This window comes from Eucalyptus grandis, chromosome 9 (genome assembly GCF_016545825.1).
Source record: "Eucalyptus grandis isolate ANBG69807.140 chromosome 9, ASM1654582v1, whole genome shotgun sequence".
NCBI lineage: Eukaryota > Viridiplantae > Streptophyta > Magnoliopsida > Myrtales > Myrtaceae > Eucalyptus > Eucalyptus grandis.
The window spans coordinates 35,383,799-35,406,268 of NC_052620.1; the positions used below are offsets into that span (position 1 = coordinate 35,383,799).

A 22,470-nucleotide genomic window follows, 5' to 3' on the forward strand; every position below is an offset into this window, starting at 1 on the left:
GTTGGTCCATGGACAGGAGTATAATGCAGTAGAATCCCCTAGTCATGCGTGAGTCCTCGAAACAAACTCGAGTGCTAGATCAAACGCGACACTTTCTCGTGCCTTGGAGAATGAAACGGCAAGTAAGGAGAGAATGGCTGGCAGGAACATGAATTGTGCGTGCCGCATAAGGACTCAATCCTGCGTATATCTCGAATTATCTACCGTACCAGACTGTCCATGAATCGTGGTTGTGTGCGATCGCTACTCGTGATGACGAGGTCGAAATCACGGTCAATCCGGGCGTGTCCTTGCTGGCCGGTGACCTGTTTTCCGGAGACTTGTATAGGAATAAGGAGAAAGACTCGGAAAAGGGGCCGACCCGTTTCCTCGGATACGCATGAAAACATGTCGAGATGACGCCAAGTAGGTGGTCTTCTATCTTTTTCCTAAGTCTGGAAAACACTGGTCTGAGCCTCTGAGATTTTGAAAGCCATTCCCTCCTGCGAAATCATCATCCTGACGAAGTTGCCTACTTCCCACGCTTTCCTTCTCCCTGCCTTCACGCAACGTCGTTGGGTTCGTCGGTGGAGATGATGATACTGATCTTAGCTCCCAAGGCAAGGTTAGATCACGACCAACGAAGCCGAAACGGGGCGAGGCCACGATTTTAATAGGCTTTAGAAGTGATGCCAAAAGCTATCTTGGTGGGGCTCCATTAGTGTTCTCGTATTGCTCGACAATGCTGCCCATAAACATGTATTACCCAACTTTTTTCTAAAATATCTTTTTAACCAATTTATATTTACTTCTCTTATTCACGTTTTAAACTTACTGACTCTTACATGAATAATGTAAGTCATATATCGTCTTTTCTCTGATTATGTTATCAACTAGTCCTGATTTATTTAACTATGAGTTAGCTACTAACGCTTTTTTTTTAATTAGGCACATATTACAAAAATCTCATAACTTCGTCAACTGTGACATAAATATTTCAAATTCTTTTTGTGCCATAAAAAACCCTTAACTTACTTACAATGACATAAATACCCTAACTTTTTTTTTTTTGTGATATGAAAAACCTCAAACTTATATATGTGTGATAAGTGGGGCAGGTTGATTCCTAGGAACAGAGTAGGTCCTTTAAGTGTGAATGGTTGGGTTGATTTTTGAGAGCTGACCGGGTAGTTTAAGTGTGAATCTGTCTAGTCAAGTGGAGTGGGGGGTCGGGTTAGCTTTCAGGACCAGAGCAGGTCCTTTGACTGTAAATTTGTCACCTTCAATCTTTAATTAAAGTTGCACGAAATATCTTGTGATTTTCTTGGTTTTTACCAACGTTTTTCTTCCTCACGATTATCCTAAGCTTTGATTTTCCAATATTCAATGTCCAATCAATCTAATCTTCTGTGCATCCAGCATTGCCGTCAAGTTCTTGTAACTATTATGTTAGTAAAGGCTCATAAGAAGTTTTTGATACTGTGGTGAGATGCCTTAGATATCCTAGTTAAATATATTTGTCACACTGGCATATTAAGCAACTCATATGGAAGTTTGGAAATCCAAACTAGTTAGTGCTTTAATTGGCGAAAAGTTGATAAATCAAACGTAAATGGTTAGTAATTTCATGTAAATTTAGTAATTTATTGAAAAGTAAATGTCATCAGTAATCTATATTCTTTTATATGAAAATTATAGCCATCTCTCTAACTTTTATTTTTATTTATTTCCAAAGTCTATCTTCACTTTTAAAATGTTCCATGGTAATTCTTCCTCTATATTCTTAATTTTTCTGTACAATCGATTTGTTATGAAAAGGAACGTCAAATTACTCATGTAGAATTCATAACACGTGTATTTTTATTCGCTCAATATTATCATGCGACGCCAGGTAAGTGCCAAATTAGCAATATCAACAAACAAAATAATCAAACAAAACTATGACCTCAAACCACTTGCATCTCGAACCTCTCGCCGCCGGCCACCAATGCTGCTACCTCGAACTACCCCGCGGACGTCAACCATGCCGCCCGTTACCGTCTCTCTTGGACCTAACCTCGTAGCCCCGAGCTCGAGCAGCCGAGAGAAAGAGATCCATGTCCAGATGAGTAATTTTATTTACAGCAGCATCAAGCCACGTTAGCAAAACTCGTCATCAGAACGATTGAAGGACGACTGGTGGCACTTTTTGGAAAATGGAGGGAAGGCATCGACAAAAAGAAAAGAGAGTTACTGCAGCTGTTATGAATGTTCGAGCAAAAAGACAGGACCACTAGAGACATGCCGTTAAATGAATGAACATCAATCCTTTACTTGTCGTAGAACTTTGCACGACTTTTATCTAAGCCATGTCATTAAATGGCAAACCGACATGTACTTCTCCTTCCTCAATCCGCACAGGAAACTGACGTCATTTTCAGCAGCAAACGCACGGACTTTCCATCATCTGAATTCCCAGAAGACGAGACGTTCTCAGTTTGGCCGTGTCGGAAGCAGCAGTATAAGGTTGTCCACATCCCCACCAAGAATCACTCATAATCACCGTTGAACTCGAAAGGAGAAGAAAAACGTCGCCATGACTGCTGAATCTGCAAGAAACCGACGCGGGACCGACGGCGACGGCGAAAGTCGAGACCTTGGCGATTCTTGCGCTGGTGGGCACTGCGGTTTCGTGGACGGCGACGTGTTTCAGTACCTCAATGTGAACCCGCGCGGCGGAGGGGTCCGCGACTTGCTGAATTACGGCGCGTGGGGCGACGCGAGGAGTGGGGTGAAGTTCTTGGAGAGCTCGAGAGGGGTCGACTTCGCGGCGGCGGTCGCGAGTGATCGCAGATGGGTCATCGTGATTTCGATCATCGTGCGCAGGGTCATCGCTTTCTTCAGGAAGCCCATGGAGTGGACTGGTTTCTTGGTGGACTTCGTCCTCAATCTCCTGTCCGAAAATGGCAACTTCCTTGGGTTGCTCTACAATTTTATTCGCGGTACTCCGTTTTCTGTTTCTTGTGAATTCTTGTATCATCCTTTGAGAATGAAACGGTAGTGATACTTGAGTAAAGAATGGAGAAAGTTCCTCAGGGTTGGGTGGTGTTGTAAAGCATGCGTTTGTTTCTGCTTCCCCAGAATCAGTTGGATACGCGTTTAGTTTGATGAAAGGGCATAAAATTCTCGACTTAAATTGTTAAAACGCTTTGTCAGGAAGAAAAATTTATTGTGTGTGCTTGCTTATTAACGGATGATAACTTATATTTTTTTTGGTGGAGCTAATGTAGAAGTTACTGCTGGATTTTTTCTAATAGCATGAGTTTTAGGCAATGATTCTATTCCAGTTTTCTCAGCTTCTCTCAGACGATTCCCTCCCCCAGTCATTGCCTATTCCATGAAGTCTGATCTTCCTCAATTCCCTTGAGTTATATGGAAACTGTAACTTTGTAGTAGCGTAAGGAAACAATTTGCATTCTTATTGTGAACTTTCTTGTGCTTTGGGCTGGTAGTTTACGATGTGCTCTGATGTGAGCAGGAAATGTTATAGTCCCGCATAGAGATTCGGATACATTCATCAGCACTGTTGGGCATTTAGATGGGCGAATCGACCTTTACAAAGGCATGAATGTGCCAGACCAACATGATGACTCTGCATTTGAACAAAGCATTGTGAGAGTAGAATTGGGAAATCGCGCTTTGATGGACCTCTGCATCATGGCATCGAAGCTAGCATACGAGAACAAAAAAGTCGTTAGAAATGTGGTAGTTCAGCACTGGAAGGCAAGCTGATCGCTCTCTTTACTCACTTCCCTTGGCATCTAACTTTATTGTTGTTTGTGATGACATTCGCTTCTTGCAAATGCAGATGCATTTTGTGGATTTCTACAATTGCTGGAATGGTAAGACAGATCCAGTGGATATTTCGAAACTGGCATGCATGCCCTTCATTAGCTTTGACTTATTAGTTGACCGAGAAATCACAATTTCCACAACTATGTTGATCTTCTACTACCATTGATTAATGCATTCATTGCTGATTTGTCTGCGTGATTTTCTTTTAGATTACCAACAGGAAAGGTCAACTCAAGTGTTCATGCTATGCGACAAGCCTGTAGATGCAAATCTCATACTAATCAGCTTCAGGGGTACTGAACCTTTTGATGCTGACGATTGGTGTACCGATTTCGATTATTCCTGGTATGAGATCCCGAAATTGGGTAAAGTTCACATGGGATTCTTGGAAGCCTTGGGTTTGGGCAACAGAACTAATACGGTCACCTTCCAAGAGAACCTCGATTTGGACAAGAAGAAATATGCTCTTGCCAGTGGTGCTGATGCTTCTGACTCAGAAGCATCAGCAAGCACCAGCAACGAGGGGTTTGGGTCAGAGATGGCAGATGTGACTGCATATTATGCCGTGAGAAGTAAGCTCAAGAGCCTACTTGAGGAGCACAAGAATGCGAAATTTGTAGTCACAGGACATAGTTTAGGTGGCGCCCTTGCCATTTTGTTCCCAACAGTGTTGGTGCTGCATGAGGAGATCGAGGTAATGCAAAGATTGTTGGGCGTGTACACATTTGGGCAACCAAGAGTTGGGGACAGGCAGCTCCAGAGGTTCATGGAAGAGCATTTGGACTATCCCTACCCGAAATACTTCAGGGTTGTGTACTGTAATGATGTTGTTCCAAGGTTGCCTTATGATGATCGAACTTTCTGGTATAAACATTTTGGAATATGTCTATACTATGATAGCTGGTACACTGAGCAGGTATGAACTCGTGCATTTTAATGGCTTTGTTCTCTACCAGTATCATACCAAGCCCACTACTTTCTTAATAGTTAAGTTTTGGGAGGAAATAGGTGCCATGCATCCTTCAGTTGTCAAAGAATTTTAATTTGTTACCTTGGTCGTAATCTTCTTTCCATGAATCTGTACATAGCCTGAAGATTTAGGGTCTAGCAATGAAAGTCCACCTTGCCCGTAATAATCGTATTGTTGACTTAATTAATTAACAGAATTCACAATATTTGTTAAAAAAGAGTTATGCATGTACATATGCATATTTTCATTCATTGCAATTTCCCTTTAGTTTTTCATTCTTTGTTCACGGTACTAATTTCTCAATTGATATTTATGTTTCAAGAAAATGGAGGAGGAACCGAATAGAAACTACTTTGGTCCTAGATACCTAATTCCTGAACATTTGAATGCCATCTGGGAGTTGTTCAGAGGTCTAACAATGGGCTACACACATGGACCGGAGTACAAGGAAGGATGGTTCTCCATATTGCTTAGGGTAGTAGGATTGGTGCTTCCGGGGTTGTCCGCTCATTCCCCAACAGATTATATTAACTCTGTGAGGCTTGGGAAGGAGCCAATGTTCAAGTAAACCATCAGGACGAAGCTTCTCATACCAGTCCTGAGTTTGTGGTGGCATCAGTAGTTGCAGCTATCAAGTTATGAGGTTAGTTCATCATTTTGGCACGTTCACCAATAAAATAAAGTAGCGAGAGCAGAGTTATGCTGTACTGAGCTCCTTGGAGTCGATCTCTATCTTTTTGTCAATGTGCTTTCGTACAAGTTCCTATTTGGAGTGTAACTGCAACTTGTTTCAGTTTCAGAATAAAAAGAAACTCTTCACGGTGCTCCCAGTTCAATGTCTATGTTGAACCACGATGAGGTGTCTATGAATAATTACTTTAGGCAGAATATCCCCTATTATCTAGACCGTCGGCTCAATTCCTGCAGTGGGATACTAAAAAGTTGCGGACTCTGCACAGAGAGGTCACCTAGTTAATATATTTTTTGTTACTTCGTATCTCCTTGTCAATGTGAGGTTTGTGTCAGACTTGTGTCATACTTGAGGTACCTAGTTTACAGTTCATTCATTTGAATATTTTGCCAATTTGCTATTAAATAACCTAATCACCAATTGATGAAGAGTAACTTTATGCTGTGCCAAGCACTTTTATTACCTTTGGAATTACCTAAATTACATAAATCTCTCCAACCGAAAGAAGAATATCTCAAGCTCAAAACTGAAGTCTTCCTCTCCCAAAAAATTGCAAATACATACTAAGAAATGGGAAATTGCAGCAAGAGGAAAGTGGCACAGGTTATTAGCAGAGACCCCTTAGAGATACATGCCTCATCTTGGAGCCCAGGAATTTGGAATATCATATGTAGAGCCACACAATCACTGAGCAAGAGTAGGTGAAAATTCTTGCAGAATTTTACTGGCCATTGGTTCCAAGGGGTGACTGCTTCCTGTTTTGCCTTCAGCAGAAAAATGAACGTCACAACGTTGTCACAACGCTGCACATTGATGCCTCAAACTGTATGAGCCGACTGGATCATGTTCAAATCCAGACTCTTAAGTCTTACAACAGATTCCACATGACCCTTCAGTGTGTGAATTTCACCGAGCCTGCAATTTTTTGTCAAATATCATATTACTATCCATGACACATGTTCTCTAAGCTATTCATGTATGAAACATGTATACAACTAAATCATTTGGAAGTCTATGAGAAACTTCCCTCGTGAAAAGAGTTGGGAGAGTTCAAGTACCTTGCTATCTCTGCCCGCCGCCTGGCCTGTTCAGCGATCAGAGAAGATCGAGACCGCCGCCCATTAAACTCCAAGTCTGAAGCAGACAACCCCTGAAGACTTCTTTGAGAAAGTACCCACTGAGCAGCCCTTTCATCCTTCCCGTAGTCTTTCCTGGAAGTAAAAGCTGTCTGTTGTTCCAAAAAGAAAGTCAAGGATTTAGTGGCATGATCCTCTTGAATAACTTTCCAAGAAATAGTGTTAACAGTAGTTCGGGACTGACCTTTCTATCGAACACAAGATTCCATGCTTCGCCGCTCAGTGCATAACGAACTGTGAATTTGATTATGTCCAGTGGTACGTAGAAGATCAAGCTGTATAACCAGATAACTCCAGCCCATCCCCATCCGATGCCACTGATGTAGGCAAAGCTTATGTTTGCATAGACAGCGATCAAGGTTGCCACCTAAACACCAACATATTGGATTGAGGTCAGGTTGTCAACTCAGATTTTTAGGCTTTGTTAATAGATGGGTATAACAAGTCAATCTAGGACACTAGATTGCTTTCATAGTACCACTTCGGAACTTGCTGATGCTTTTCTGTTGGGGCTGTACAAGAAGCACTTGTGGCTGAGGTTGTTAGGTAAAATGTCTTTGTATGAGGTTCCCCCAAAAATTTCGCAGATATACATCAAAATGATGTCCAATGGCTTAACCAAAGTTTATGTGGGTATCCATTGTCTTATTTTCAATAGAAAAGTTTCAACTAAATCGTACGTGTTTCTTGCCAGAAAACATGCTTTCTTAGTCTGTTGTATTTTTCTTCCCATTCTCAAGACATATATTCACTGGAAGGTCATCTATCTATGATAGCTTGATGTTCATCCATCAAATTCCAGAGGGAAGGAGATCGTGGTCATTTATCATGAGAGTTTTGGAATCAGCACACATTGGTAAATGCATTTATAAGCACGAGCGACAGCTTTCTGTGAAAGCTCTTTCAAAGACGAGAGGCTTACCAGCTGAGCCACCACGAATGCGCACATCAAGAGGGCTCCAGGTCTCTCAACAAATGACCAACTCTGACTGCGGGTAACAAAAATAAGGGCCTGGCTGATGATACTGACTTGGAGATATACAGCAGAAGAGACTTCCTCGCTGTTGTCAGATAGTGAACTCACACCAAAGTGATCCTGTTGGAGAAGTTCTCAGGTTAGCCTTGTGTTCAATTTTTCACTAATTTCTCTTAGTCAACTTTGAAGAAGGAAAGGACTTTAGATTCTTCACCTCAAAGAACGTAGTGTCAATCACTATCCAGTAGAAGAGGACAGTGACTAAGGCAAGATATGTTCCAATCACAACTCCAGTTGCAAATATTTCATTGAGCTTCCAACTATCAGGCCTTGGAGATGGCTTTACACGATCTTTGGAGATTGTCATGATTGTACCTGGACATCAATAGCATACTCATGAGCGGCTATTCAAAGTGGTTTTCTTCTACTGGGGAGAGAGATTATTTTTTTAAAAAGTTAATGACAACATTGACAATATTGCCGTTTCATTTAACATTGGATGTGCTAGTCACACCGAACTTTTAAATTTAGGAAGACAAAATACGGAAGTGTGAAATCCTTTATATTTTACTTGACACAACAGAAGTTAACGGAGTCAGGAAACTTACCGTCATTCAGGATCGCAATTATAAGAACCATGAAAGGGGGGAAGTCATATTCCCATATCAATGCTAGGAGCACAAAACCAAGCTGCAATATAGTTTGCAAGAACAAGTATGAGGTGTTGCACATTCATCAAGTGTAAAGATAGAATTTTGAAATCAGAAAATAGCTCATCTTACCACTATCCTTATCGTTATGGAGACTGCATATATCTGCACATCAATAAAACGGATCAGTATCATCTCCCAATTATTACAAGGAAGAAAACTGTGACAAAAGTAACTACAGAAGATTCCCCATGTACACTTACTCTTATTGATCAGTCCCCTAATAAGCACTTGAAGAATTAGATTGTCTAATCTATAGAATTTGTTCAACTGGGAGCACTTTGTTATCAAGAGAAAAGTCAATCTTTGGTGTCTACAAACATCAGACCAGAATTTTGCTTGTGGAATGTGTGTTTCATCAGAATGAAGCACTCCCCTAATATGAAACTCACTGTTCAGTGAGAGGTATACTTACGGTGTAATTCTTCATCCTCTGGAAGATAGCTCGGCTAGTTAAGACTGCACTAACGATCACACTTAAACCAGGCTCCGTTAACACTATGTCAGAGGCACTCCTAGCGGCATCTGTAGCATCAGCCACAGCAATTCCGATATCTGCTTTCTTAAGAGCTGGCGCATCATTCACACCATCTCCAGTCATTCCAACCACGTGCTTCTTTTCTTGTAAGATTTTCACGATCTCGTACTTGTGCTCTGTACGTAACATTCAGGTCACAAAAGTAACCACGAGGTCAGTAGAAAAAGATAGGTAGATGCATTTCATCTATGCCGTTGTCTGCAAGCATACATGAGATCACGTCCATACATCTTTTCACACAACTCGACTTTTCTACTGGTTCAAATGATCTGGCGACAATATATAGACATGCAATGACAAAATTTGGTTAGGAAAGTTGACTTCTTTCTGTTTTCCATAAGCTATTAGGTTTTGAATTAGTACTCTAATTTGACGAGAGGAAAATCCTTCCACATACCAGGGAATACACCGGCAAAACCATCGGCCTTCTCTATGAGCTCATCCACTGGAAGAGCTTCATTTTCATCTTTTTCGCGGCCCAACAATGCTGAAGAAGGATACATGTTTGTTCCCATGCCAAGTCTCCTCCCCGTCTCCTTTGCAATAGCTAACTGGTCACCTGCAGTTTCAGAATGATTAACTCATTGTTGGTAGCTTTAGCGCTATGGACAAAGATGATTCAGGTAGTACTATAGAACCAAACCGTCATCATAAATAAGATCTGGGAGGCGCTCTTGGTACTCGTAGAGTTCATACCTGTAATCATCTTCACACAAACTCCAAGGTTAAGAGCTCTTCGAATTGTCTCGGCACTGTCATGTCTTGGAGGATCAAACAAGGGCAACAACCCGCAAAATGTCCACGGGCCTCCAGGACTTTCCTTGGTTTCCTCTGGAACTTCCTGCAAGGATGAAGAAATTTAATTCCTGCAAACCACTTTGGACTAGTACAAATCGGGGGATCTTATCATTTGAGCGAGAGAATTTTGAGCTGACTGCTGCTCTAATGCATCTCGTTGTAAGCTGCATTTAAGAATAGAGTGAGGATTTCTTGCTCCTTGATTACCTGAAGAGCCACTCCAAGAGACCGCAAACCCCTTTCAGCAAACTTGTCAATTATGGTATGTACTTTTCCCGCAATCTCATTTCTCTCTTGGCACAAGTCGAGGATCTGATCCAGGAAAACAGTTGGTGTAGAAGCTCAGTGTCATATTATAAAGCCAAATTAGAATGATGAGACATCTGATTTATTTGGAAAGAAGAAATTGGATGCTTCTATTGCTTGTTCCCCTCCATGGCCTGATTCCCAGAGGATTATTGTCAGATTTTACACTGTTTGGACATGTGAGTGATGGAGATAGTAGTCCTGAATACAAAAGCTATGGCTTTTGAGGAATGAAGAATGTTCTGAATAATGCACATGGGGAAATTAAAGGATTACCACAGGTACTGGGTGAGGCTGCATGCTAAAGGATATAGACGTAAGGGATGGGATGCTTCTGGGAGGCCAACAATTGAAAGAGCACGACTTCATATACATAGTTAAGATGTTCCGAACCAGCTTGAATTGAACTAATTCCCTTAAAGATTTGACACGAGTTGGCTTTGGTACTCAATAATTTACTATAGCGGCCTTTTAACCTCAGCAGTACCTGTTCAGGAGCACCCTTGCTTGCACGATACCATTTGCCATCAGAATCAATGTAAGTGATTGCAGTGCGCTTGTCCACTGGATTGAAAGGTAGAAAATGGACTTCTTTGATGTTTGCACGAGCCTAAACATGGGAAACTGTCATTTATACAGAAGCACATAGACAAGCAGAAGAAAGTAACAAACTCTTCACCCAAAAAAGAGGAAAACTTGGAATATGCAGCTTTTTCTGTGTGCATCTGTACCTCCTTTGGATCTGCGAGCATGTTAACAATGGCTGCATCGATGGCGTCCTGATTTTCCATTCGGGATGCTCTGGCAGCTAGCAAGACAATGAAGTCTTTGTCCATATCAGGGTTAAAAACCTGTAAGAAGTGGTTGAATGCGGTGTCAAACTTATTCCAACAAATAAGACTAGCATTTCACAGAGGGAAAAAAAAAAAAAAACATATGTACAAACAAGGAAGTGTGCATTAAACAGCTACATCTGTTTGACTTTGATTACTTGCTGTCATCCATGTAAATGAAGATTCTCACAAAACTTTTGTACCTCAATGAGGTTGCGATCAACCGTGAGGCGATTCAAAGTAAGAGTCCCAGTCTTATCACTGCAGAGGACATCCATTCCCGCCATCTCCTCAATTGCTGTCATCCTTTTCGTAATGGCACCCTTTGGGAGACAGGAACACGAGAAGAGAGAGTCAACAATCCATGTTGAGATGAAAGGTAGCAAATTAGCTTGGCGACAACATTAGATATGCAGACACAAAATTCCAACTCTCTAGCTAGCTTTGTTATGCAGTAGGATGCTGGAAGCTAGATTTGGAAGTCTTACCTGTTGAGAGAGCCGGTGAGAACCAATTGCCAAGGTGACAGACAACACCGTCGGCATGGCAATAGGAATACCTCCGATCAATAGAACGAGAAGATTGTTGATTCCGTCTCTGTATGATCGGTGTTGTATGGGGAACATGACTATGATTTCAAGAACCATGCCCACAGCAATGGAGCAAATGCAGAAGTTCCCGATGGCAGTAAGCACCTGAAAATATCATGATTGACTTGTCTCGTTAAGCTTGTAGACTTAAGTTGCTCTTTCTTCTCCCTAGTGACCTCATTAAAGGCGGTGCAGCATGATATGACGAGCATATGAAGACAGAGTTGAGCCACGAGATAACAGTAGGCCTTTTGACCGAATAAAAAGCTAATAAGATCTTCCTTGGAAAACGAACGTGAATAAAATTGCATGAGTGCTAAAGCATCCGTTGGAACTTTTGCAGAACTTTTTTTCAGCTATGATTGGAGGACTCACATGCAACTCTTTGTGGACTAGTCATGGCCTTCTAGGGAAGTTTCAGGACTAAGAAATTCAATATGCACAATCCGGGGTTCAATGTTACCTGCTGGAAATGTCCAACAACTTCAGTGGAGTCAACTAAATGTGCAGCTTTTCCAAAAAATGAGTGAACCCCAGTTGCAATGACTACAGCTTCAATTTCTCCCTGCTTGCATGTTGATCCTGAGTAAACTTCATCTCCAGTCCTTTTTGTCACCGGCAGAGATTCTCCTGTGAGAGCAGACTGCATGCACGAACGGGCCTTAGGAGTAAAATGACTGACATCGATTAAGAGAATTTAAACTATATAATCATTATAAGTTTAAGTAGCGGTTGCCTGGTCGATCTTTAATGGGTCTCCTTCAAGAAGCCGTGCATCCGCAGGGACAATGTCTCCGAGTTTTATACTAATTATGTCTCCAGGTACTAGGTAAGAAGCATCCATCTCTTGCCATTGCCCATCTCTGAGAACCTGCATGAAGAGAATTCAGAGCTAGTAAAAATTGCATTCTGAGGGGTGAAAACGTGCATTATCACCAATGAATAAGATCTCGGCGCTCTTCTGATTACGGAGATGACCATGCTATTGCTCATGCAGTTGGCTCTACACATACCTTAGTTTTTGGAGCCAAACGGGCCATGAGTGCTGATGCTGCGTTACCAGCATTGTTTTCCTCTATAAAGCTGATAGTTGAGTTGATCAGCAAGAGGCAAACAATACCAACAAAATCTTGCCAGTCGGGACCCTCGCCCTGAAACCAGAAACAAATGGAGCCAGAGCCAACGTAAGTAATCTATTTGCCAACAAGAGCAGGAAAGAGGCTTTAATTCTTGTCAACTTACTCCACCATTAGCCAGGACAATGGCCATGATCGCTGCAGCTTCCATAACCCAAGACAGTGGATTCCACATAAAACTAAGAAATTTTAAGAACTTGTTCTCCTGCAGAAAATTCGGGGTGAATTTGTCAATGAAGTGTAGTATGCATTTTCTTATATCAGAACTTCGTAGACAATTGATTTTTGTCTTTTTAGTAAATCAACAGCTGAGATTGATGCTACAAACAGCCAAAAATTCTGTTTACAACTAAAAGCAGTAAAATTGATAAAAAAAAAAAAAAAAAAAAAAATCACGACTTCGACCCCTTCAATCATTGTCAGGCTCTAATATCACAGCAGTCAATGGCACGGGGTCTATATTTTATATGAACTTTCATTTCCAAGTTGACCTTGTTGAAAATCTTCTCAGTGAGAAAATTGTGATTAAATCAGTAACTGGCTCCTCCAACTTTAAATATGATTGGCAAAATCCAGTCAAGTCCCTGTTATTAGGAGACTGAGATGTCTTACTGTCTTCTCTTCGAGTTTGTTCAGACCAAAAATCTGCACCCGAGCTTCAGCATCCTCAGAAGAAAGTCCTTGGTGTGATGTCCTCAGTTGCTCAAAGACTTCTCCTAGGGGCAGGTGTTCCTGTTTTAACAATGCACGCTCAGCAAATTTGTTTCTATTGTAACATGTACATTTCAGGGTGTTAAAGCATAGAGCAATTTTCTGCTACTTACCAAATCGATGTTATCTCTGTTGAAGTTTTCCGGGTTAAGCAACGGTTTATCCAACTCTTCTGCCATGGCTCAAGCTTTGTTCCTACAAGAAAGGGCGTAGCAAGGTCTTGAGTATCTACTCTGCAAGCAATACTTATTCCCAGCACAACTATCATCAAGACAATTAGATTGAAGGTGCAAATAATCATAGAGAATGAACGATCAATAGAAAGCAGTATCCTAAAACATTTGCATGACAATTAAACTTGCCAATTACAGAGTGTTAGGCTCAACGAGTTTCTCAGTACTAATCCTTCAATTTCTGCAAGTTATCATAATCAACAAACTGATAATGCAGCTTCATGGAGAACCCTTTATCCCCTGACAAATGCGGAATCTTTGGAAGATCTTACGAGTTTTCATTAAACTTCTTGTCAATTACTTCAAGGAACTCATTCGTGAGGATTGGTTTCCACGCTCATTGTGCTATACCCAACATTATGTTGCACAACGACATTACTCTACCAGGGATGGTCCTTGAGTCTCGAGGAGTGAATCTTTTACTCATAGTCTCTTTCCCATTGTAATGACTGAACAATGTTCCACTGGAAATCCATCATTCGCCCATGGAAAAGGCAATGCAGTTGAAGCACCCACTTGATGTTCTGAATTGGCACCCACATGATACAGAGCTACTAAAATTCTCACAGCATTTGCTAGTGGAAGTTTTTAGAACATACTGCTACACCGATGTTTTCATTTGAATCGCATACATTTCGCATCTCAAGTTGCCAACTGAGCTAAGCCACTTAGAGCTAACAAAACTAACCGGGTACTTCTTATGGGAACCATGATGCAGCAGATCAGTCAAACACCTTATGATTTGTATCCACCTCTCTTTTCAAGTTAAAACAAAATCCACCCAATACTGTACTGATCTCAAATCGGTTGATCCATAACTTCACAGAGTCGCAAAAAGTTTTCCCCTGATCTGTGCTTGAAAACAAAAGCAAGAGTATGGAACCGCGGGAAAATGCAAAAGATGACTAGAACAGATGCGAGTTCTCACTAGTTAGATAAAGAGTCGCAACATCACATCGAACTCTATGAAGCAGAAGCCAACGTCAAGTCGCACTAAGAAACGCGATTCACACGAACAGACACTATCTTTTTTCCGCCATGAACCGACCCCAACTGCTCCAATCCAACGAAAGATAAAGGCGAGCACTACTTCAGAATTACAAACAAGCACTTACTTGGATCCGATATGGGAAGCAAATCTCACCCACAGGCTCGTGGTCGCGGCGAGAGGAACTGTTTCGACGTGGCGGGCCTATGAATGATAAGTCTGATGATGACGAAGATGTTGATCTCCCTCCTTCTCCTCCTCCACCACCTCCACACGCGGTTGAAGTGCGGGTGGTGGTGGGTACAGTCTCACTCAGTTGTATCAGCAGGAGTTAAGAGGGAGAGGGTGGGAGGAAGGAAGGAGAAGGGTGAGTAAGGAAGACTGAGATTTGGGTCGAACGCATGAGCGGGGAGATTGTATATAAGTTCCCAATGGGTAGCAGCGTTATCTTCCTCAAGATCTGGTGGCAGCTGACTGGTGGTTGGAGGGGAGGGGATTCACAGGACGAGCAGCTGCTTCTGTCAACCCCACCTTTCCCGTTCCATTTTTCAACTCCCCTCCTGCTTAATTAGCTGAAACCCCATTTTTTAGTTTGGATTTTGCTTCTTCGGCTGCGGTTGGACTTTGTGAACGAGAGGGAAGCCGAAGGAAGGAAGGGGATGAAGTGAAAGACCGTTGCTCAACAACCTTTCAAACTAGCCCTTCAACGTCCAAACCTAATTTTCCCGCGCCGTTGTCGCACAGCTCAGCAGGCTGGGTCATCGCATCGGACGGTTGAGTAGCCAGCACGACCCGATGAAAGATGGATCGTGACCGGTCGGGGGCGTCTCACTATGATATATTTATTTATTATTCATTTTTATTTTTGGAGTAACTCCGTGTCTCATTTTCTTATTCTAGCTAACTGGCGATTATTTCCCACGTTGTCGTGGGTCTCTCTCTCTCTCTCTCTCTCTTCCATCCTTAAAGAAACATAAAATATGATGCAAATCAAAATGGGGTTGTCTTAACATGAAAATCCCACTTTCTCTCTTTCTCTCTCTCTTTCCCCCGCATACAAAAACAAAAATCAGATGATGATCAATTGCAATGCAACCTAAGAGGTTGATAAAAGGAAATAAAAAGGAGTAGAAAAAGAGGATTTGACATTGATAGTATTATTTTTTCCGCTATGGGGAAATAGATGGGGAAAAGTGTTGTTTTGATCATTAGTTTACTCTAAAACTATTTCTATGGTATTTGCCTCGATCTACCTTTTCTCTCTTTTTTTTCTTTTCTGGTCGGGCCCGATCTACTTGAGTGAAACAGAACTGCTTTGAGAGGTGAACATTTACGTCACAAGCTCTCTTTCATAGGAAAAAATGCCAAATAAATAAACTTATTGTATTGGTATCATTTTAATTATGAATCTTTTTCATATTGGTACTAATTCAATTTATCCGGCCAATTTAGACTAGAAATGGCTGACGTAAAAGCCGATTGTCCTATGTGGTATGGCTAGTACTAACGTGGACATATTTCATAATTTTTATTATATTTTTGAATTTTTTTTTTTTTTTCCCTATTCTTTTTATAGTGATTGGTGAAGGCAACTCTCAACCAAGAGAGACCAACCCTAGCCAGGCATGGTCTATGGCTAGTGGCCGACGATTGGCTAATAGGCCATCGACAAAAAGAAAAGGAAAAGAAAAATAAGAAAGGAGAAAATGAAAAATTATTAAAATTATAAAAAAAAAAATGTCTACATTAATGTTAGCCGTGCAACGTAAGACAGCGAACGATTGACGTCTACGTTAATAATTTTTTATCTACTTAGTCAAATGAATTAAATCGGTATTAATATGAAAATGTTTACAACTAAATTAGCCATATTAAAAAGTTGAGAATTGAATTGATACGATTACAATCCTTACAAAAAAAAAAAAATTGATACAAATACAATAGGTTTATGATTTTTGATACTTTTCTACTTTCATGGTTATGACATTCAAGTGTTGCAAACCCATAGTGCGTCATAAACATACCCGTCGGCCGTCGATATCCCTTATGTTGCATTGCAATACCTCGTCTATTTGATATATGGTTCTAGTCAATCCAAACCCTTGGTCCACACCAACTACATTTTGCATTTATCTAGTCTGGTACGGACTCATCCGTCTCTAGACCAAACACCTATAGAGAGGTGACCTTGCTCTAAATCACTATGCAATGATCACATCCGATCGATGTGGGTGAATCCCAAAAAAATTACTCCCACAGCAACAAATTGAAGGTGGATAATAAGGATCATCTACACAAAGGATCATCTACACAAGCCTTTCTAACATGGTGTCAAAAGGAAAAGAAACAACATCCTCTTATTTTGTTTTTATAACTCTAGATTCTTCTACGGTGAAACAAACGTTTCGCAATCGCCTATCATTAAATGAGAAATCTTAACATCAATTGTTGGACAGAGAAGCATATTCCGTCGCCGGATTTTTGGTAAAAAAAAATGCCAATCGTTAGATGGGTCTCCATGAACTTTGGGCTGCTTTGTTAAGGTCAAACTCAATCCAATAACGTAATGATGATTACCTTTCTAACCAAGATCACATCTGTGATATTCATGGCTGTTAATACATGCGAAAGGTGTCCGGTCATGGGTCCCCATGTTACGGGTCATAGTTTCTTTATTTGACTAGATCAGGAGTGGTACACTTTGCCCAATTATATAATTTCCCCTATAATTATCAATTGCAGCAGAAAGTATCTCACACACGTCAATATCTCCAGTACCCACTTGTTTAATCTATCGGTATCCTCCTCCACTGGATCGTCGATATTTATATTGACAGCTAATTTAATTCCGGTTCTCTGATTTATATAAATATGGTCACATGCCTTATCATCAGCAAAAAGTCGTGCTTGTCTTTTCTGCCTTATGGATGGACATTAAGGTCGCATTTCTTTCCTTCTTGGATTCGTATTCTGGGAATTGATAGAAAACTAGGGTTTTTATTTTCAAAAAATGTCTCACAGGAACTTTTGCATCTCCTGATATGGTTGCTGTTTTATATATAAATTTGAAAGGATTTTAACATAATCATTTGCTGATCATGATATTGTTGCGTCTAATTCCCAATTTACGCAAATGGGCATTGGAAAGAACTTCTTGATGCGAACGTGTTTGACAATTTCGGCGTGACTGGAGGATACGAACATTACAGAACCTATCACAAACATCAAAATGAAAATTCAAACGAACAGTCTCTTCGCTGACAATTCTGAGTTTTTTCGTCTTGCTTCTTATGTGTTCGGGTGTTTTACCTCGTGAAGTGTTAACGTTATGCATTAACATCAATTTTGTATTAAAACACCAACAAAAGACAAGACTGGTAAAAAGTAGTTTCTATGTCATTCTTCTCTTTTTGTTAGATTAAAGAGCGGATAGTTGGTGACCAACTTGACAATCTCTATCATTATTATAATTATAAAAGTTTCACACCCCTTACAGAATCTGCATAATTACGACCATAGGGGATGATCCAAGGAGTACCTTGCAATAGAGGCAAGCACTTCATCCCAACGTCCAAACATTGTGATCACATTCGCAAATGGGCTGATTAACATAACTCCTACTGGCAAGCGAGGATGATTGGTTTCCCAATGGATCAGTCCATGGCCTAGAACCGGGGGACGAATTGGTGGCTCTTGGTCTTGGCCAATTCTTATTAAACGTGGGATACCGACCAAGTTCTTTTGTCATCTCCTATGTGAAAAAGAATTGTGTCTTTGTGAATGGAAAATAGTCTATGAGATTTGGGTAAACATAACCAATTGTTCTAAAAACTTAAATTGTTTAATAAATGCGTGATTTATTATTTAAATATTCTAACACTTTCTCTCACGCTTACTCTAATCGTTTTGCCTAATATTAAACGTGGAAATTTAATTGAAAAGGCAAATAGGACTTGTAAAGATTTGAATTTAGGACATTGATTTTTGATATCATGTGACATTTGGTGGGACAACAACCAATTGTTCTAAAAGTTTAAGATATTAGATGAATGCGTTATTTATTTTTTAAATATTATAGCATCGTCTAAAAAGTCATAAATATATTACACTTTTACCAACTTAATTTGAAACATTTTAATTTGACCAATTGAGCCCTAAACTTTTTCTTGTTTTGCGAGTTGAGTACATTCGATTAATTTTGACTCGAAATTGCTTGACTTTGATAATTTTAAATTTTTTAATATTTCTTGATATATTTATTTATTTCTTCCTTCATTTTTTTTTTTTTTTTTTTTTTTTTTTTTTTTACTACTGTGGCCGGCGAGGTCTCTGGACTTGCCGACCACTTGGCGAGGTAATGAAGCCTTCACCGGCCGCAAGCAAGGCTACCGTGCGTAGATCTAGGTGAGGCTAGCCTCGCTTGCGGCGGCAATGGCGTAGGGCAGCCTGAAGACGAGCCACACATAAAGGGTGGTGATCGAGCCCAATGCGACAGAGCAACCCAAGAAGAAGACCAACCCCCTGTAGCTGGTGTTGGCACCTCCACCTGCACCAGCAGTTCTTGCTCATGTCGCGGCAACGACCATCCCCATTGGCAGCAACAACCATCCCCATTGGCAGCAACAACCGCCCCCTGTGGGACCCACCACCGGCCTTAAAGCCCATGATTCTGCTACGCAGCGAGACCTCCAGCCAGGCGCCTCCGTCTCCGCCGATACTAGTGAGGTTCGTCTCGTCGAATTCACTTTCCTAGAGTAGCCCATTTTAATCTCTGGGCTCAGGGTTTTGAGATTTTTTTAAAGAAAGAGAAAAGGAATAAATAAAAATTCAAAAAAGTATTAAAATACTATTAAAAAATTATCATTTTCACACTAGCTATCCCACGTTGGACAACCGAAATCTCACGTCAGCTACTTTCAACCAAAATTGATTGGATTGACTTAATTGACAAAACATGATATTTAGGATTCAATTAGTAAAATTAAAAGGTTCGAGATTGAATTGATAAAAATTGCAATAAATTTAAGATTTTTTTAAATAATTTTTTCTCCTATAAATTCAAGTGGTTAGGTGGGTGACCGGGCAAGGTGATTTTTTACCATTTGCACGGCAAGGACGCGCAACACAATTCATGTTCCTTTCCGATCGTCTCTGTAAATCACTAGACCTCGTCGGACTCGAAAACAACAACGTTTTTGGGCCATTCAAGTTCCATCTCTACGCACCGTGGTTTTCTGAAGTCCGGCCCGTATTTCAGCTACCTAACCGTTTCCTTCCTGCTCGCTTTTTCTCCATTTTCCTTTGCGAGGTTCGACGGATGGTCGACCTGACATTTGCGCCTAGACGAGCTCAACGTGTGGAAACAGATGGACGAGAATATATTAATTATTAACAAAAAAAGAAAAGAGGATTGTGCCGATGCGATGTTGAAAACGTGAGGGAATGACAGACTCTCTTCAAAACTAAGTCACTAAGAAAAGGCCGACGACGTTAGACCGTAAGCCGTCTTCTTACCTACATTGTTGGTTCCAACTATAGAATGAGACAGGTGGAGCAGCAAGTTTGAAGCTTTGGTATGTGATTCCTCTCAACTGCCTAGCTACATGCCCCAACCTCAAAAGCTGCTTTGCCCCTTAGTTTACTCGATAATCTACATTTGACCTGGCTTGGAGGAAAAAAAGATGCTCGTTTGACCCAGCACAGTTATCCTTCTAGGTGTTATCACAAGAGTCTTGTGCGTCCATTATTGAACATTTAATTTGAACATGAATCTAATTGTATCTACACATCCATCATGACCACGGTAAATGTCGATTGCAGCAAAACACATCTGCTGCTCATCAAATATCTTCTCGTCCGTCATTTCTCAATTGGGATAATATCAAAAAATGGGTAAGTTTGTGTCTCGTGTGTCTCGAGAAAAAAAAAAACGAGAGGGTATTTAGAGACCATGTAATGTTTAGAAAAGCATTTGAAGAAGACGTGACTCAAAAAATTCTCGAGTTGACTTTGATGAGCACTTGCAGCCCCTTTTGTTGCCCTTTCTCACCAACGATGAGTAACCCTCTTGAATGCAGATTAATGGGATGCAGCCAAAGTCACCCACACGTTGCATTCCAACTTGGATCCCAATTCATCCCATTATTGACTATGGACTTTTCATGAGATAATTACGGAGTGAATTCTATACAATCAAGTCTTAAAAATTTATAATTTTATATCCAATTGAATCCTTCTGTCAACAAGAAGACATGACCCAAATGCCATCATAGTTGTAAGTTTAACAGAATCTTAAGATTTAAACTTGGGAAATTGATCGGCTTTAGGACTTGTCTTATGATTTTCCCCGTCAATCATGATCGCTAATTCCCGTGATTCCTCTAGGCGAAATCAATTGGATGGGTAGTTTTCACTAACTATACAGTGGAAGAGACCCTGTCATTATTCTCTTAAAGTGCTAATGTCAATTAATTAAACTCAATTTAATTAGCTACTGTCTAATGTCTTTGTGAATCATTCATAATTTAGCCTCTCTCTTCTTCTTTTTTTAATTCTTATGCCTTTCTCTTATATCTCTTTTTTTTTCTTTTTTTTTTTTTTACATTTTACTTTTTTCCCTTTTAAATTTTTCAAGTTTGTTCCAATACGGTGCTTGGTGGATACGACATCGCTGCCACTTATACAAAGAAAAATATAAGAATGCCATATCGTATTTTCTCTTAGTCAGATTAACTAAAGAGATTTAATCGCACCTAATTTGTGAAGAATTTTTTTTATAATTTTTAGGACTTAATTATAATGTCGTAATAAGTTTTAGAACTTTCCTCACACTTACCCCATATACAAATTTACAAGGTTACCGCACTGACATTGTCAAATCTAAATAAAATGAATGGGCCACATCTATTCTGGTCCATCATTTTGAGGCCAGCCCAAGAACAGCTTATACCAGTTGGGCCTGGTGTCCAAATTTGATTGTTGTCATGTTTGTATGGTACTCATATTATCCAAGCCACCACGCAAACGAGTCCAGTCATTGGATCACTAATAAATCCACTCAAACCACCCATTCATTTCTAGAAGACGATTCTATTCTTCTATTTCCTGATGGCGGATTTTTTTTTTCCTTCCGTGCTGGTAGATTTCTGAAAGAGTTAGCAAAATGTTAGAAAAATTGTTGGTAAAAAAGATGTACCGTTTACCTGATTTTCTCACTCACCGATTACCCAATTTTAAGTACATTTGCTGATTGATCGAAAAATGAGAAAATAGTGTTGAGCTTGAACATATTGCAAGTTTATATGAGAGGGGCTCGAGTTTGAATTATTAAGCTTAATTAATCGATTTCAAGTCGAGTATCCTACTTTGAATATTCAAACAAATTTAAACCTCTATATTAAACCGTTTTAATTAATTATACTTTTACATAAACCCATCAAGTCGGTTCAATCAGATAAGATTGTGCTATCCCATCCGATGGTTTGGAAGCCAATATAGTCCAGATTCAATTGCATATCGCTCACGAATTGCAATAGATTCAAATCTTGGACACGGATGATCGAGAAACTCGTCCGTTTCTCCCTGGGTAACATCATGAAACAACAATATTATAAACCTGGAAGCAGCACATCAACACAGACAAACCTCGATTAGTATGCGCTTAACATGACAACCCACCCGTGGGGATAGACATTAAGTGCACAAGTACACGTCCAAGTACATGTTTATGCGGGGGAGAGGCTTATGGTCCGTCGCTTGCGGGGCACTCCTTTGAACAAAGTTCAATGTATGCAATTCCCACGAAAGGACTAAAACTCCCCAAAAAAAAAGAAAAACGAAATAGATAACGATGGGAGGGTACTAAGATTTCGAGAGATAAAGTGACTCGAGAAAAGCAAGAAATGCAACCCCCCCAAAATCAACATTCATTTCATTCTTCCATCTTTCCGGGAGAAAACCTTTGATAATCTATTCATTTGAACTTTTTCCTGGTTACTATTTTTTCTCCGCTCTTCTTTTGGCACTAGGATGCACAAAAGTA

At 40.3% G+C, this 22,470-nt stretch overlaps 2 protein-coding genes across 4 annotated transcripts; one reads left to right on the forward strand and one right to left on the reverse strand.

Annotated features, from left to right (window-relative positions):
• Positions 1-1,920: 1,920 nt before the first annotated feature.
• LOC104419538 (triacylglycerol lipase OBL1) lies at positions 1,921-5,857 on the forward strand. 3 transcript variants are annotated; one of them, XR_720828.3, is made up of 6 exons: positions 1,921-2,960; positions 3,497-3,741; positions 3,827-3,860; positions 4,023-4,729; positions 5,106-5,426; positions 5,578-5,857. XR_720828.3 is itself a non-coding variant. In XM_010031221.3 (5 exons), exons 1-5 carry the CDS (start codon positions 2,555-2,557, stop codon positions 5,349-5,351), a joined length of 1,638 nt encoding a protein of 545 aa, XP_010029523.2. In that variant the 5' UTR covers positions 1,922-2,554; the 3' UTR covers positions 5,352-5,619. The 3 variants fall into 3 exon arrangements, 1 of the variants encoding a protein (XP_010029523.2); XR_720829.3 differs by having other exon boundaries at positions 5,584-5,857; XM_010031221.3 differs by having other exon boundaries at positions 1,922-2,960; positions 5,106-5,619.
• Positions 5,858-5,909: 52 nt separating this feature from the next.
• LOC104419537 (ATPase 10, plasma membrane-type) lies at positions 5,910-15,005 on the reverse strand. The gene is made up of 22 exons (XM_010031220.3): positions 14,557-15,005; positions 13,322-13,403; positions 13,110-13,229; positions 12,604-12,702; positions 12,375-12,512; positions 12,098-12,232; positions 11,825-12,004; positions 11,260-11,466; positions 10,975-11,094; positions 10,670-10,789; positions 10,426-10,548; positions 9,840-9,944; positions 9,531-9,675; positions 9,232-9,393; positions 8,712-8,950; positions 8,369-8,401; positions 8,195-8,276; positions 7,801-7,961; positions 7,533-7,706; positions 6,795-6,977; positions 6,533-6,702; positions 5,910-6,389 (listed from the first exon to the last, which is right to left on the reverse strand). The coding sequence occupies exons 2-22, from the start codon at positions 13,385-13,387 to the stop codon at positions 6,293-6,295; spliced, it is 2,859 nt and encodes a 952-aa protein (XP_010029522.2). The 5' UTR covers positions 13,388-13,403; positions 14,557-15,005; the 3' UTR covers positions 5,910-6,292.
• Positions 15,006-22,470: the final 7,465 nt, after the last annotated feature.